Source organism: Centropristis striata, chromosome 6, assembly GCF_030273125.1.
Source record: "Centropristis striata isolate RG_2023a ecotype Rhode Island chromosome 6, C.striata_1.0, whole genome shotgun sequence".
NCBI lineage: Eukaryota > Metazoa > Chordata > Actinopteri > Perciformes > Serranidae > Centropristis > Centropristis striata.
The window spans coordinates 25,103,286-25,120,552 of NC_081522.1; the positions used below are offsets into that span (position 1 = coordinate 25,103,286).

Here is a 17,267-nt window from a genome sequence, read left to right on the forward strand (position 1 = left end):
TATTGCAGATTAAGTTAATACACATTGAATTTTCCTCATAAATACATGATTGTACATTCAATATGTTGCTCTGTAGTTGCCTGTCCTTAGTTTGTATGTGTTGTATGACATTTTGAATTTGCATTACAGTGTGTTTATCCACTGCATAAAGGAGAGACCTGCCGCTTAATGATGTGGCCGACTGACAGATCATGCAGTTTTCAGAATGATTGTATGATTCAGAAGATTATTTATGTTTTCTTTTAAAACACATTAATGATGACAGTTTTTAATTAAAGTTTTTAGATAAATACAGTTGGTTTAGCCTATTCCACCTTCCTTCATGACAAATGAATATTCCTAGCATGCAGTTGTGCTCAGTGTCTTTTTTTTAGCGCTGTTAAAAGTCCTCTTGAATTAGTAATTAACAGTAATTACAATGACAGAAACATAATCCACAGCTCTACGAGAACACTTTCCGGTATGCTTTTTATTCAGATTATATTCACTGATGGATCAAAGAGTTTAACCTCTGAACTTTAATATTTAGTTGTTTTCTCTCATGAGAAAGAAGATATATGTGCTGATGATGCATAGTTGTAGTTTCAAAGAATATGAATGGGTTGAAAAAAATGTTAAGATTAGAATTTAAAACTTAAACATAACTATAATCATTCAGATTTAGTCATGGTTGATTAAGCAATACCTGTGTATGCATTTTCACAAAAATCTTACAATTCAAAACACTTCTGTATAAACCGTCTCAATCTTCAGATTTTAGCAAAATTGCATGTGTTTGGGACACAACTGGATCAATGAGACTTGGACTTTACTGCAGGAGTTGTGAGAGAAGTTGTAATGATGCTTTGATATGGTTCAGTGGCCTCCATTTAATGCAATTCATCAAGGACTTTTCGGATCCTCATTTCAAATTAGCACATGATGAGTAAGGGGGCATTCACACCTGAGCTGTTTGTTCAGCTTGAAAACAAATTCTGGTGTGTTCTGTCGTTTTTTTCTGGTGTGAACACTCAAACTAACTGGTGCGAACTCTGGTCTGTTAAAAGAACGCAGCCCACACCAAAGGAAGGAAGAGTAACAAAACTGAGAGCATTCTGGGTTGAATTTGGTTGGACACCGTAGTAGCAGGCTTGAAGAGCATTAAATACACATTTTCTTTGACCCTTTATAACATATACAATCTAAAGTCACTGTTTAATATGAATTTATAATCTATTTGAAAATGTTTAATGTATTTTCTGACATTTTTAGAGGCACTGTGAGCTAAATTCATTATCGTAACACATTTTTAAATAAAAATAAAAAAACAACAAAAGTTTTTTTTTCTTTTTTTTTTCTTTGGCAAGCACTTAAATATGCTCAAGGGTAGCTGGTATCACCAAAATGTATTTTATTAAAATATACAAATATTATAATGCAAACGATTCTATCATTACCGTAACATTAAACCATTTTTTTTCATCAATTTTCATTCCGATTTTGTTCTTTATACATTGTTGAAAACCATTATGTTTGATTATATTCTGTTATATTATGCATTTTTAAACAAATGTATATATTTATAAAGTATATTAAATATTTATTGTATATAAGTTTGGGGAAAACATGACATTTTTATCTGGACGCATTACAGTAATGAATTTGCGAATCAAAAATATGTTCAAAAATATAGAAAATGTTTTTTTAACACAAAACAATGAATTATGCCTCATTATGGCTATAGTGTTCATTCATATAAAAGTGAAATATATTTAGTTTAATAAAGTATGTCCTTATAATCTTCACAGACAGAACTTAGACTGGCTTCATGAGAATCACCCAGATGTGGTCCAATTATGAAGTAAAGGCCCTTACTGAAATATACTGAATATTAAAATATAGACTTGTTGTTCTGGAATGTGCTTCAAGAGTAGCAGCATAGTCTGGTATCTCTTGCTCAATTTTGCTGAATTTGTATGTGTTTTTTATCCTGTTTTTTTTTTCAGATGGATACTTCTGTGGAGAGAAGGGTTTATTCAAGAGAAGAGCTTTCTTTATTGAAACGAAGCAAGTCTGGAGGACCATCACCCTAATCCAGCTGAGTTGAAGAGGTGTTTTCCTGGTTGTCATGCTGGTGCAAAAGTTAAGGCTCGGAAATTGAGATATAAGCCTTTTCTGCCGTCAGTCATCAAGGGGAATGTCAACTCTCTGCCCAACAAGACTGATGAACTAGAGATACTGGTGAAGACTCATAAATTATACTGTGAGTGTAGTCTCTTGTGTTTTACTGAAACATGGTTGAATCAAAACATCTCAGACTCCAATGTGGATCCACCTGGCTTCACTCTCATAAGATCAGACAGAGATGCTAAAGCTAGTGGCAAGAAGAAAGGTGGGGGCTTGGCTTTATTTGTGAACCAGAGATGGTGCAGTCCTGCACATGTTACTGTCAAGGAGAAGATGTGTTGCAACTTTACCACTGAATCACACAGAGTCCACCAGACATTATGTGAAAGCGACCTTAGTGAAATACACACGGCCATTTTAAGGGTGGACTATTCCTTTACTATCAAACAGAGCCAGGATGGCAGACAGATGTATTTCTGATAGCGTATAAGTGTATTTCCAAAAGTATAAAGTATTGTAACATGTTGGGGGAAAGAGTAGGGAGTGTTTCCCAGAATGTGGAGGTTTAGAAGCAATCCAAGTGTTCATGACAGGTTAAGTTTGTTACACAAGGTTACATTAACCCTCTGAAATCTTCGGCTATTATGTCCGTTAAAAAATCTGTTAAAAATCTTCACCATGCCATGATGGTATCAGTTTTTTCAGCGTTATCTCACCTATATGTCCTGATAATTAATTTTTAACTTTGACTTACTTGATCAAAATGTTGAACCCAAAAGAAACAAAGGAAAACATAAAATATGATCTCGAAAATTATGTTTCAAAACACAGAATTTTAAATATTGCCAATATGAACACTGGTTGCAAATATGATATATAACAGGTAAAATGAGGATAATATCTAGTTCAATATTTTATACTAAATTTATTTGACATTATCTCTGGTTTTACTTGGCCGATTATCATCAAAAAAAAAAATCTGGTATGGAGTTTCAAGCCGAACTTTAGAAGGAAGCTGATGGCAAGACTCCATGTTGCTTCATTTTTATGTCTTTACGACATGAAGTAATGTGAAGGTGGTTTCATGGACTCCAGAGGGTTAATGTCTAGTTATTTATGTTCACTTTTATTTATTGTTATTTTAGGTATGAGTCAGAGAGCACCATTAGAGAACTGACTGTTACATTTTGTGACCCTCTGCCTCTCTAATTTATATGGATGTGTAATATCTGTCTCGTGACTGTCATAGTAAAGTGACATAAAAGTTCAAAGCTCCTCTCTCTGCATCTAGCTTGCTAGCCATAGCTTGCCACAGTATATTTATGTTTTAAAAAAAGAAAAGAAAAAGGAAACAAGTAACAGCTGTCACTTACTGGAATTTTCCCCTCATTGGTAGCATCAAACTCCTCGTCATGGTGGCAGTAAAAGCACCTCTCCACCTTGTAGCCGTTGTTGAGCAGCAGCCTCATCATCACCTCGTCCTTCAGGCAGTACTGCAGCGCCGTGGGGAACACCGTGTCATTCACCACCGTGAAGTAACAGTTCACGTCCGCTTTGGCCGCCAGCAGCAGCTTCACCATCTCGTAGCGCCCCGACCTGACAGCCACCAGGAGGCAGCACAGCGGGTCCAGGTCCGTCTTTGCCCCAGCCGCCAGGAGGACTTTGGTGCACTCCGCGTCCCCGTTGGAGACGGCGAAGTACAAGGCGCTCCTCCTCATGTCCCGGTAGTTTTCTGAGTTTCTGGTGTTCATGCGGTAGTTGACGTCGAAGCCACAGGCCAACAGGAGCTTCAGGCAGGAGCTCTGGCCTCCCTCCGCGGCAGAGTGGACCGGGCTCTGACCCGCCTCTTTGATGGCCTTCTTGTTGGTCAGAGGTATGAGCAGCTTAAGAGCACTGAGGGAAAATAAAACAACAGCATTATTAATTAGTAAGAACCAAGCGTTCAAACAGACTTTTGAGTCTAAAGGCCTGGGCACAACAGCAAATAAAACTCTAAAATCTTGGAAAAATCAGTTTGTTTTCCATGAAATCAACGCAAACAGCAGACTAGCTCTTGGTTGTAAATTAACGTTCAGTTCAGTTTTTATGAACTTGAACTATGAACTATGAACTTTATGACATGAAATGTATGAAGCTACCTTGTTTAATTAGTTGTGTGTAACCATACACTTTCATATAACCTCCTCTGATGGAGTATAAACTCAAACAGGAATGTTTCAGAGACAGAATCAGGGCCCTTTCCTTCTTTTTTCTAACCTTAACCAAGTGGTTTTGATTCCTAAACCAAACTGTTTTACAACATTAACAATGAGTTTGATGTGTGTGCAATGTGTAACATAATTTTGTACAAAATAGCTCAGTATATGCTGTATAATGTATATGTATAATATGTAATGTATAATAGCTCAAATAGCTCAATAAGACTGTTCTCCTATTTCTACAAGCATCTTAATATGAACCATATTTATGTTTGAGACTGTCCTACCTCACCCTTTAGTGGCCGTAGTAATTATGAATGACGTTGAGGCTTAGTATAAAGCAAAAAAGTTGCACTAGGGTGGGCTTTCACCCAGGAGAATGGCGTTCGTGTCCAAAGTGAAAACAAAAGGAAAAAAATTTGATTCAAATATCTCCTAACTTCGGTCGTTTAGGTTGAAGATTTTGTTGTATATTTTGCAGGACATCAGAGGAACTGGGCTGCAAAAGTTTTTGTAAGAAATGATCCAAATCCGTTCATGAGAAAACATGGAAAGACCTGGTATAGAGGTAGAGATGTTCCGATACCATTTTTTCCCTCCCGATACCGATTCCGATACTTGTGCTGTGGGTATCGGCCGATACCGAGTACCGATCTGATACCAGTATGTTATAAAAAAAAATATCATCCTACACCTGCATGACTGTGATATGATTATCATTGTGGTAAAGCCTGGCTCAGGTTAAACCCTTTGTAAAACATGAATAAATACAGCAGATTCAGGTCATTTATTTTTAAATAAAACAGTATAAAAACAGTCGTCCAACAGCAACTTAAATAATTAAAGCGCCACTGTTTTAACCCTTTATAGGGCACTCCTGGAAATTGAAAATGTCAACCCTGAAGTGTTATTGGAGGATATTACAAGACTTTTTGCAAAATGTTTAATTTTTATATTGCAAATCGAGGTCAATTGAGTTTTTATTATTATTATATTTATTATAGTCTCTTTCCCACAGCAACCGTAAATAGACAATAACACATAATTTGCATCCACCACCACTTTATCTTTTACCTTTAAACTGTTTTATTATCTTTTTAGACTACTTATTACATATGCGTAATATCTGAATGTCTTTAAAGCACCTTATATATGAGAAGCACATGTAAATTTAGTTGTATACTTTTTTAATATAATGACAATAAAGGAAAGCTTAAATCTTGTATGATTTACTGAAGCTCAAGTCACCAAATATGGTTCTTTGCCTGATAGAGGGTTAAGAGCTGCGTAGAAGAACTGTGCCAGAGCTTAACAGAGTGAACCAGTAAATAGATTACTAATTTAATAAATTACGTGGTATCGGATCGGTTCCTGGAATCCAGTACTCGCCGATACCGATGCCAGCATTTCTGGTATCGGAATCGGAATAACTCTATATAGAGGGAACCCTGGGGAGCTACTGTGACGGACCACTATTGGTATGTTCCTGTTATCCTACTTTAGGAAGACGTGTGGAAGAATTTCACTTTCTGGTGTGACCAGCCTCGCCTACAAGCTGTAATAGTGTTTGACAGAAAGAGCGCACTCGTAGTGCCCGCCGTATGCTGCCTTGTGGATGGCCAGGTGTCCGGTCATGCTGGGGAGGTTGGGGTTGGCTCCGTTGTCCAGAAGCAGCTGAATGCAGGCGATGTTTCCTGATCCGGCTGCGTCCAACAGGACACTTTCCCCATTACAGGCCTGAGAGTTCACTTTGCTACCTGAGCAGGGAGGAGAGGAGGAAACGAGGAGATTGAACCTTTGTGTATTTATTGTTATAGATTTCCATATGAGACTTACTGACTTACTGAAGCTGAGACAATGGTTCTTCATTTCTCCAGTGGTGGAAAAACTATTCAGATCCCTTACTTAATTAAAAGTACTAATACCACACTGAAATGACTCCACTATAAGTAAAAGTCCTGCATTCAAAACTTGTAGTATAAGTACAAAAGTATCAGCATCAAAATATACTTAAAGTATCAAAAGTAAAAGTACTTGTTATGCAGAATGGACCCACCCATATTGTTTCATATATTCTAAATATATTATTGGAATATTATTATTGATGCACTTATGTAAGCAATGTTTTTATTTTCACTCATTTAACTACTAAATATAGTGTTATTTGGTCTAAAAAAATGTGTTAAATCTCGACCTGAAAAGTAACTAAAGCTGTCAGCTAAATGTAGAGAAGTAAAAGTACAATATTTGCCTCAAAATGTACACTGCAAAAAAGCCAACTTGTATTTTTTGGCCTAAAACAGTGATTTAAGTTGGTAAAACTTGGAAATATAAATTATTGACATTTAGGGCAATAATGTAAGTTAGCACAACAAAGGAAGCTAGTTCTATGCTCAAAAACAAGTTTGTGAGTTGTTGTTACTTATATCTTTAAGTTGGGATTCACAACAAGGGACAATAGTTCTTCTAACTTTTATTTATTTTTTGTGAAATGCGGTAAAGCGGTGAAATTCATTAGCGAAAGCTAGCAGCTAACTGATGCTAGCGGCGAGCTGATGCGCTGCTTGTTACAGCTACAAGAGTAGCCATTAGCGTATCAATGCTAACTCAAAATTGTGGTCAAAACATTCGCTGACATTTCATAGCGGCGTTACAAACGTGCCAATTCAGCACATTGCAGAAGTTAGCAGAAATAAGGATTAAAAGTTATGTACAAAAAAGTTATGTAAAATTATAAGTTAGTACAACTTACAGATGAGTTGACAAAAATCTGAATTCAGAGTTGAGCAAACTCAAAAACAAAACTTTAAATATTTAGTTTAACTGTCCAACTTAAAATTTTATCAAAGTTTGTTGCCTTGAAATTTTGAGTTCACCTACCTTTTTTTTTTTTTGCAGTGTAGTGGAGTAGAAGTATAAAGTTATATAAAATGGAAATACTCAAGTAAAGTACCTAAAGATTTTTACTAAAGTACAGATTGAACCTTGGTGTATTTATTGTCATAGATTTTCCATATTGCCGTTGTGATATCTGACAAATTCCTGAGACAGTCTCTAAACCCGCAGGTTCATCTTCAGACTGACCGCAGTTTAGCAGAATCTCAGCGATGTGGAAATGGCCGTGCTCTGCAGCGACTGCGAGCGGCGTCACCCCCATCACGTCTCTCTGGTTCACCCGGCCTCCGTTCCTCAGCAGCAGCATCAGGATGTCCACGTTGCCGACCTTGGCCGCCTCATGCACCGCCGTCCACTTCTTCCGACAAGCTTGCTCCACCCAGGCATCGTGAACGACCAGCGTGTACGTCATCTCGAAAGAGCCGGCCCTCACCGCTGCAAGGTGAGGAAAAAAGGTTTAATCAGCGATTAAGTATAGATGCATGCAGCAACCAAAAAGTTATCATGTTAATATCAGGCTTTATAAATAAACTTGATTTAGATATGCACTAGAATATTTTGAGTTACGCTTACTTTAAGTGCCGTTTGTTTCCAAATCATTAATTCAAGTTTTCTTACTTTCTTCAAAGCTGCATTTAACCAGTGGTTGAATGTAACTAAGTACATTTACTCAAGTAATATACTTAAGTACAAGTTTGAGGTATGTGTACTTTACTAAGTTTTTCCATTTTATGTAACTTTATACTTCCACTTCACTGCATTTTGAGGCAAATATTATACTTTTTACTCTACTACATTTAGCTGACAGCTTTAGTTACTTTTCAGTTTGAGATTTAATATCCAAAACATGATACATTTAAAGTGAGTATAACAGTATATAAAGTAGTATAAATAGGATATGATATCTCTTAAAATGCTGCTCACACTAATGCATCATTACAAACAATTAAATAAAATAATATATTTAGAATATATTAAAAAATATATAATACTATTGTACTTTTACCTAAGTACGGTTTTGCATGCAGGACTTTTACTTATAGTGGAATAATTCTGCAATGTGGTGGTAGTACTTTTACTTAAGTAAGGGTTCTGAATACTTTCTCCACCACTGCACTTAACAAGATTTGATATTAATGAAGTTGATGACTATGTATAATGTAAAAAGTTGCTTTTTTAGCCTTTTTTAGCTCCTACTTTTTCCAAGATTTCATGGCACATTTTTTACTTTAGTGCCACCCTCAGGACAAACTTCACATATCTACCCCACTAGTAGCAAATATGTTCAAATGACAGAGATGCCTTCATTTTTCATCCATGCAGTAATGATCATTAGGGCCGTTATTCCTGTAATCACTACCCCCCTTCCCTTGTCATTGTTACCAAGCAGCAGTGGCGACTCGTTCTTGCTGTTGTTGGTGTTAGGTGAGGCTCCGTGCTCCAGCAGGCACTTCACATTCTGCACCAGTCCAGCTTTAACAGCCAGTGTCAGCGGCGTGTCTCCTCCCACGAGCGTCCTCTCCTCCAGGCTGAGCCCCTGAGCTGCCACTGACACAGACACAGCAAAGACAGGTCAACGTACACATTCCTGCAGTTCATATCCGAGTGCCAGCTCTGCTGACCCAACAGGTGAGAGCCTGCTGCTTGCTGGCTGACCTCCGGGCTGAATGAGTGCAGAGTGACATCACAGATTATTTTAGCACGAGAGGACTGTTGATAGCAGCTGTCAGAAAGCTGGAAGGCAGCATCATTCCTCAGTGAAGTATTCTGTGGATTCATATTATTTCAGGCAGCCATTATAGTGATTATCATCAGTCCTCAACCTGATGTGACCTGATGCTTCGTCCTGACTTGCAATCTGTATTTATTATTGGTGTCACCTCATCTGAAAGTGGAAGGTTATTTTTTCACCAGTCTGTCACTGAGCATCCGACCAGCTTAACTGCTAAACAGAAGCTTTCAGGGGTTTAAAATGTGTCTGTGTGCTAGACTTGACCAGATTAACTGCAGCTAAACTAGAAGAATGATGAAATAATGTGAAAGTGTCACTGATAGTTCTGAACCCACAGAAATATGACCAACTTTGCAGCTCTGCTGAGCATTTTAGTTACTTTAGTTTTAGTTTCACTGCACATTTACTGTCTGATTCAGTCTCACATATATAGACATAGACAGACATAGACAGACATATTTACAAAAGGACTGTGTAACTTTTGTAGCTGCTTAACCTTCACAAATAAGACTAAAAGAAAAGTACCTCTAAGTGTGCAGCCTAGCTATTGAAACGTATGTTGTATAATCATTGGAATTTGAACTTTCCGACAGTCCTTGAGCAGTTTTCAACAAAAAAGTAATCAAAATTAAGCTTAAAATTGTGATAAATCTGTCAAAATCATTTTATTCTACATGTCTCATTTAAAACGTTGCCATAAATAAAGCATTTGGGATAACTAGATCCTGTTAAAAACTTTAAATTCTGCTCCTCAGTGACTCTGAGAAAGCCATGATTGATTCTGCTCAGATGAACGGTCAAGTGTCAAATATTCACTGAAAATCTGTTTACACAGAGCTGAGAAGAGAGGACAGGTGAGGCTGGAAAAATACAAATACTTCAAAGTGTATAGCATGTGGAGACACAATTTTTCTTTTCCAATATTCATGACAATTTTGGGCACTTGGAAAAATGTTGTATATATTAATTCCATTTTATTCAAATGAAAAAAAAAAAATATCAGAGAAATTTAACTTTGTTCATTTCCTTTGTTCATGATTTATATCATTATTCATGTGTTATTCTACACAAAAGACATGTTTGAGTTTTTCATACACCATGATTGTGCTGATTCCACAGAGCTGCAGGACTTATAGATCTGATAGACTGCAGTGAAATACAAGGCCACAGAGCAAAAAATGCCCTAAAATGGCTTGCTGGGGGTTCAGAACTGTACTTACATCTCAAGACGGTCTGCAGGACCTCCAGGACCGGCTGGGACGCAGCTCGATGAACAGGAAGCCAGCCTCGGCTGTCTGACTCCCTGAAGGCGAAGGTATGCCTCAGCGTCCCCCTGAGCATCAGGACCTCACCTGGTCCCCCCAGGAATAAAAAGCTATCAGAGACATCCAGGACTTACTGAAGCTGAGACAAGGGTTCTTCATTTCTCCAGTGGTGGGAAAACTATTCAGATCCCTTACTTAATTTAAAATACTAATACCACACTGATTTTACTGTAGTAAAAGTACAACCCACCCAGCTCTTTTTTCAAACCCATCAACATTTTGGAAAGCAGTTAATATAAAGAAAAACAAATCATGTGCATCTATTCCTCCTTCTATCACATCAAAGGACTGTATAATAGATAAACCATCTGACATTTGTGATGCTTTTAATGCACATTTTGTTGCTGCTGGAAACCAATTTAATATAGTATATCCTGGTCTTGCTGGTCAGCTGCTGCCTCATGAACCCACCCAGATTGTTTTATATATTCTAAATACATTATTGGAATATTATTATTGATACACTTAGTAGCAATTAGTAAGCAATGTTTTCATTTTCACTCATTTCAACTACTAAATATAGTGTTATTTGGTCTATTTATTTATTTTTTTGTTAAATCTCGACCTGAAAAGTAACTAAAGCTGTCAGCTAAATGTAGTGGAGTAAAAGTAGAATATTTGCCTCAAAATGTAGTGGAGTAGAAGTATAAAGTTACATAAAATGGAAATACTCAAGTAAAGTGCCTAAAAATTGTACTTAAGTACAGTATATGGGTGATTCTCATGAACATGGTACAGCTCATAGCAAAAATCCAAGAGCATTGAATACATATTTTCTTTGACCCTTTATAACATATACCATCTCAAGTCACTGTTTAATATGAATTTATAATCTATTTAAAAAAAATGTAAGGTATTTTCTGACATTTTTAGATACTGTGAGCAAAATTCATTACCGTAACACATTTTTAAATTTAAAAAAAACAACGAAAGGTTGGGGTTTTTTGGGGGCTTTATTTGTTTGGCAAGCACTTAAATATGCTCAAGGGTAGCTGGTATCACCAAAATGTATTTTATTAAAATATACACACATTTTAATGCCAACGATTCTATCATTACTGTAACATTTAACCATTTTTTCTCATCAATTATCATTCAGATTTTGTTCTTTATACATTGTTAAAAACCATTATGTTTGATTATATTCTGTTAAATTATACATTTTTAAACAAATGTATATTTATTTTTGTAAAGTTTACTAAATATTTATTGTATATAAGTGTGGGGAAACCATGGCATTTTTATCTGGATGCATTACGTAATGAATTTGTGAATCGAAAATATGTTTAAAAATATAGAAAATATTATTTTAACACAAAATAATGATTGTGCCTCATTATGGCTATATTGTTCATTCATATAAAACTGAATATATTTAGTTTAATAAAGCATGTCCTAATAATCTTCACAGACATAGCTTAGACTGGCTTCATGACAATCCCCCATATGTACTTAGTTACATTCCCCCACTGAATTTCTTCGTTTCCTGTAAATCAACACTTGTTGTTCTTCCACCTTCTTCTCCCCACTACATCCCTCTGTTTATCTCTGTCTCTCTGCCAGCCTCCTGATGCCTCCTGATGCCTGGCAGTCCTCATCTACAGCTGCCGGCCGTGTGACTTTGGCTGTCAGCCACAGTGGAGAGTCACAGAGCAGACACAAAGACATCGTTGTGTAATGCTGAAGGCATTTCCACATGCTGTCCAACCCACCTTGCTCGATGGCAGCCAGGACTCTCAAATTTTCATCTGTCGCTGTTTCTAAACTAACAGCCAGGAGCAGAGGAAGCACAGGACAGTCAGCTGGCTTTAAACAAATGATAATTTATTTATTTATATTTAAGAGAAGGGTGAAGTCTGGATGTGGCTTCCATACCTTGCTGCAGATTTTAGAAAGGTCTCTTGGCAGGAGTCTTGAATCCCGAGCTGGATGATGTAGTCGTTGAGCTCATCTTCACCATATTCTTCATACGTGGTCATCACTCTGCAGGGAGCATACACATGATTAACCCTCTGGAGTCTCCAAAAGTGCCAAAGCATGACTTCTTCATCACATCCAGACTAGAAAACAAAGCAGCGTGGAGCCCTACTGTAAATTTACCTCTAAAGTTCTGGCTGTAACCTCCATGAGGCCAGTTTCAGTTTGATGATGATATACCAAGTGAAACTGGAGACAAGCTCAAATATATTTTTGTATAAAATGATAGAACTGGATGGAACCCTCTTATATGTTATATGTGCAACCTTTGTTCACATTTTCAACATTTAAAATTATTGAGCATGGTAGTGTTTTGAAAGTTAAAAAAAGATTAAAAATCACATTTTATGTTGGACTAAAGGACTAAAAAATATACAAAATGACTAAAAAAAAGACACAAAATGACAAAAAAAAGACACAAAATATCTAAAAAAGACACAAAAGGACTTCCAAAGACACAAAATGACTTTAAAAATATACAAAATGACCGAAATTGTTACGCTAAAGACACAAAATAGAGTCCCACCAGAATAACAGTATCACACACAATAACAAGATCACATTTATGTTGGTTTTTCTCTGTTTCTTTTGGGTTCAAAATGTTGATCCAGTAAGTCAGAATAAAAAATCTATTATTATTAGGTCATATAGGTGAGGTTGTGCTGGAAACAAGGATGAAAAGGATTAAAAAATGGACAAAATAGCCCAAAACTCCATAGAGTTAAAGGGTTAAACCACTGGTTTTGCATTTCTCAGCACCTTAACTTCATTGTATTAACTGGGGTTTTTTGGCCACTTGAGGCTTCACAACAAGCTGAACACACAACATCCAGCATTTTCAGTTGTCATCATGAGAGCAAAAATCTGCTTAATTACACATCCAGCAGACGGAGTAACACGATCATCCCACTGGAGTTGTGTTCGCCTCAACATGATGAATTTAAGTAAGTTTAAACATGTCAGCTCCTGGTCTCCACTAACTCCTGATAAATATATCTCTTGTCTCTTTAGCTGGTAAAAGCCCCACTTTCCTCGCCAGCTGGTCTCAAACTGTGTCTGTCTGCTGGAAATACTGACAGTAAATGTGCCAAAAACAGACAAAATGTGGAGCTAATAGAGATTAAAAAACATTAGTTATATACAGATGGTTTTCTAAATTACAATCAATTTATGTATCAATTTATATTTTTCATTCAAACTTTTTTTCCCCCTGAAATTTATACTCCTACCTTTTGCTTTCATTTCGCTACTGTGACAATTGAATTTCCCCATCATGGGATCAATAAAGTATATATCTTGGTCCAAAATCTCTGATACAGCAGAATGTGTGTTAATTTCTTCCTTTAACAACTTTTGTGTTGAGTTTAATATATGTCAAACAAGTTATTTCTGTGCTGTATCATTTTTAAATACACATTTCTGCACATCTCTTACAGATTTTCAAGATTTGCATGCAAAAATATAGAAAACCAACCATTCAAGGCAACAATCCACTTAATAAATCTCCACTGGGTTGAATCAACATAACTTTTTTTCTACAGTGTCAACAAAAACAAAAGGTAATGCTGTGCTTTATAGTCTGACCTCGGGATTATTTGCCAAGAACTTTCCTAGAAATTGTTGCTATTAATAGAAAGAAATTAACATGGTGTTAATTTGATACGCGTCCAGTTGATTAATTCAGATAACTGTTGTTCACCCTAGAGAGCGTTTTAGAGCTCAGCAGGTCAGCTGAGGGTGCAGACATGTGATCCATAGGCAGGCAATTCAACACATATGAGAAACTAGGAAAAAATAATATTTTTTACTTTTTATTTTTTAGATCATCATTAGCACCAAATTACACAAAAACATTTTTTACAGGAACCTTCCAGGAAAGTACACGCAAATTGCAGACTTGTAAATACAGAATATAAATCCACTTTTGTTGGATTATTGAAATAGAAACAAGGCAAGCAAACATAAATGACATGACAATGCAAAATAAAAACACCAGCTATGACATGACAATAAAACACATAACTTATATTGCAGATCTGCAGATGTTCATGCAATTATGTCCACTCCAATTATAAATCTACATAAGTTGCCCACTTCCCTGCAATAAAAATCCTAATTCTAACACAAATATTTTTGGAATACCTGCACATCTCGACAGATAAAAATGTAAAAACTCTCACCTGTGCAGTCCGTTAGCGGCTCACGCTGACGGTTCACTATCTACTAACGGCAGAGAGAGTTTTTATATTTAGGTGTGACCTGCTTTCACATGCCTTGAAAACACCAGACTGATGATGCCTGCAGAAACACAGAGATGGGCGTGTGGTCGACACCTGGTCTGCTGGCCTTAAATATAGCCGGGTTACGTGTGCTATTGTGCGAGCTAAGCCGGGTCTTTGTCCTGTTTGGCGGGAATCCCACATTCAAGATCCCACAAACCCCCCAGGATTTAGGCTGCGGATCCACACAGCCAACAAGTTCGCTGTCTATTGTTTCCCGGAAAGCAAAATCAATCAGGTCTATTTTTTCCTGTGCTGCTTTGTCGAAGAAATATGAGATGATGGATATCTCGTGAAAACTGTTGGCTGAGTTGGAGCAGGAGCTGCAGGGGAAGTGTGCAGCAGGCAACAGTGAAGCTCTGTGTCGTCTTGTCAATCCACGCTTTAGATTTGCTTTTATGAGGAAACTGTTGTGTAACTGTTTCCCGTTATGTGATTCTTAACCCTCTGGGTCTGAGCCTATTTTGGCCATTTTTTGAATACTTTTGTTTTTGCCCTTCATGTACCACATAAAAAATGTTTACTATACCCATGTTTGGTATCCATTTTTTTTTTCACCTATATGATCTGACAATTATTTTTTCTAATTAACCTACTTTATCAACCTATTGAATCCAAAAATACAAAAAAATCATGAAATCCGAGTTGAAAAATTATACTTTTTACTACAATAAAAACCACAAATATGCTCAATGAACTTTTTTGGAACTAGAAAATGTAAACATAGGATACAAATATGAACATATAAAAAGGTAAAAATTTAAATATAACAAAACTATATACAAAAAAAGTCCCACAAAAACATGCATATTTATAGGCATTTTTAGCTGCAACTCTTCAAAAACAAACTATGTGCAAAATTACATAATGTCACTATTTTCTTATCTTATATCTTTGGTTTTACATGACCTAGGAATGTTAATGTTGGATGTTTTTTTTTGTGTTAAACTTCACGTGATCTGATCAGGACGGCATGATCATAGACCCCGGAGGGTTAATGTCTGTTTGTGACTCACTAACTATTGACCTACTAACTTTAATTACTTTGGTCAGCTTGATTAAAGTTTTTATTATATATATATATATATATAAATTTTTTTACTCCTTTCCTCTAATTGTTTCACATCAGTTTTACTCTCTTCCTTTCTCTGAATTTTTATTTGATTAAGATGTTTCAAACTTGACAGGAATATCAAGGAAATTTTAAATCTCTCTTCATTTTTAATAGAAATATTTATTACAAAATGATCTAATTTTCTACTCCTTTTCTGACATGAAATATTTATTTGGACTTTATTATATAGTCAATTGTGATTTTGCTCAGTTTTTGCAGAAAATGGTATTGTTCTTGTTTTTATTCTATTTTATTCAAATTGTTTTTATTACTTCTATAGATATTTGGTTTTTTTTTTTAACATGTGTAATAAAGATCAATCAATCAATAATAGTATCAACATCTAAACGTAAACCACTGAAGAGTAAATAATGACACAAACAGGACAAATCTGCAGCTTAAAATCAAACGAACCAGCTGATAAACATATATATCATGAAGTATTGTACAGTTTTTGCAATGGTGGAAGAAGTATTTTACTTTAAGTTTAAGTAGCAGTACTACTGTGTAAAAATAATAAGAAGAAGAATAGAAGTCGTTATACAGTATGGCCCATTTCAGAAAAAATAAGTAGAAGTAATATATTATTATGAATGCATTAATTGCTACATCGCTTTAATGCAGCAGCTAACAAAGGCTTTTTTTTTTTTTTTATTTAACCTTTATTTAACCAGATAAAAACCCGTTGAGATCGAGACCTCTTTTACAAGGGTGACCTGGCCAAGAAGGCAGCAGCATACGTCAAAAGTTACAAGACAGACGAACAATAAACAGGCAGCGAAAAGTCCAACATATTAAAAAGTACTAAAGTGCGAAGTGAATAGGCGGTATAAATAGGTAGTATAAATAAGCAGTATAAAGTGCAGCAGTGATAAATACAGTAGCGAATTAGGAACATGAGCACTGTGCAAAAGATTTACATTGACGTTTTTTGAGAGTTGTGCGAAATGCTCCCAAAGGAATAAGTTCTGATAGTTTCAGCTCAGATTGAAGGGTATTCCAAGCAGAGGGGGCAGAGAAACTGAATGCTTTTTTACCTTTTTCGGTCCGGACACGAGGGACAGAAAGGTGCACAATATCATTGGATCTGAGGTCATAACGGCTACCAGAGCTCTTAAGGAAAGTGCATAGATATATGGGAAGCAGGCCAAGAAGAGCCTTATAGATCATGGTCATCCAGTGCGTATGACGTCTTACAGTAAGGGAGGGCATGCCAGCTTTAGCGTAGAGTTCACAATGGTGGGTGAGGCGGCTACAGCCAGTGATGAATCTCAGGGCACAGTGGTACACAGGAGTTAAAGATTGTAGGCAGGTGGCTGAAGCTGACATGTATACAACATCGCCATAGTCAAGTACAGACAAGAAGGTGGCTGAGACCAGAAGCTTCCGAGCCCTGAGGGAAAAACATGATTTGTTTCTGTAAAAGAAACCTAGCTTCACCCTTAATTTTGAAATCAATTTTTTCACGTGCAGTTTGAAGGACAGTTCTTCATCAATGGTGAAGCCCAGATACTTATAATTGGTGACCAGCTCAAGAGTTTCACCCCGGACAGTTTTGATTGACGGAATATTTTCCAACGGAGTAGATGAATTTGCAAAGATCATTAATTTTGATTTATCAGCATTTAAAACCAGTTTCAA

The 17,267-nt window shown here is 36.4% G+C and overlaps 1 protein-coding gene and 1 long non-coding RNA gene across 2 annotated transcripts in view; one reads left to right on the forward strand and one right to left on the reverse strand.

Annotated features, from left to right (window-relative positions):
• The window catches only part of LOC131973150 (uncharacterized), an 18,363-nt gene extending 14,724 nt beyond the window's left edge, over positions 1 to 3,639 (forward strand). The window contains exons 5-6 of the long non-coding RNA XR_009394541.1: positions 1,986 to 2,242; positions 3,503 to 3,639. This is a non-coding gene — a long non-coding RNA (uncharacterized LOC131973150). The remainder of the gene's footprint in view (positions 1 to 1,985; positions 2,243 to 3,502) is intronic.
• Positions 1 to 12,235, reverse strand: part of LOC131973149 (ankyrin repeat and SOCS box protein 15-like) — a 14,891-nt gene extending 2,656 nt beyond the window's left edge. Inside the window, exons 1-7 of the mRNA XM_059335026.1 lie at positions 12,132 to 12,235; positions 11,969 to 12,021; positions 10,152 to 10,283; positions 8,583 to 8,747; positions 7,389 to 7,634; positions 5,890 to 6,061; positions 3,480 to 3,999 (exon numbers count right to left, since the gene is read on the reverse strand). Coding sequence (XP_059191009.1) covers positions 3,480 to 3,999; positions 5,890 to 6,061; positions 7,389 to 7,634; positions 8,583 to 8,747; positions 10,152 to 10,283; positions 11,969 to 12,021; positions 12,132 to 12,235 — 1,392 coding nt within the window. The remainder of the gene's footprint in view (positions 1 to 3,479; positions 4,000 to 5,889; positions 6,062 to 7,388; positions 7,635 to 8,582; positions 8,748 to 10,151; positions 10,284 to 11,968; positions 12,022 to 12,131) is intronic.
• Between the last annotated feature and the right edge of the window lie 5,032 nt (positions 12,236 to 17,267).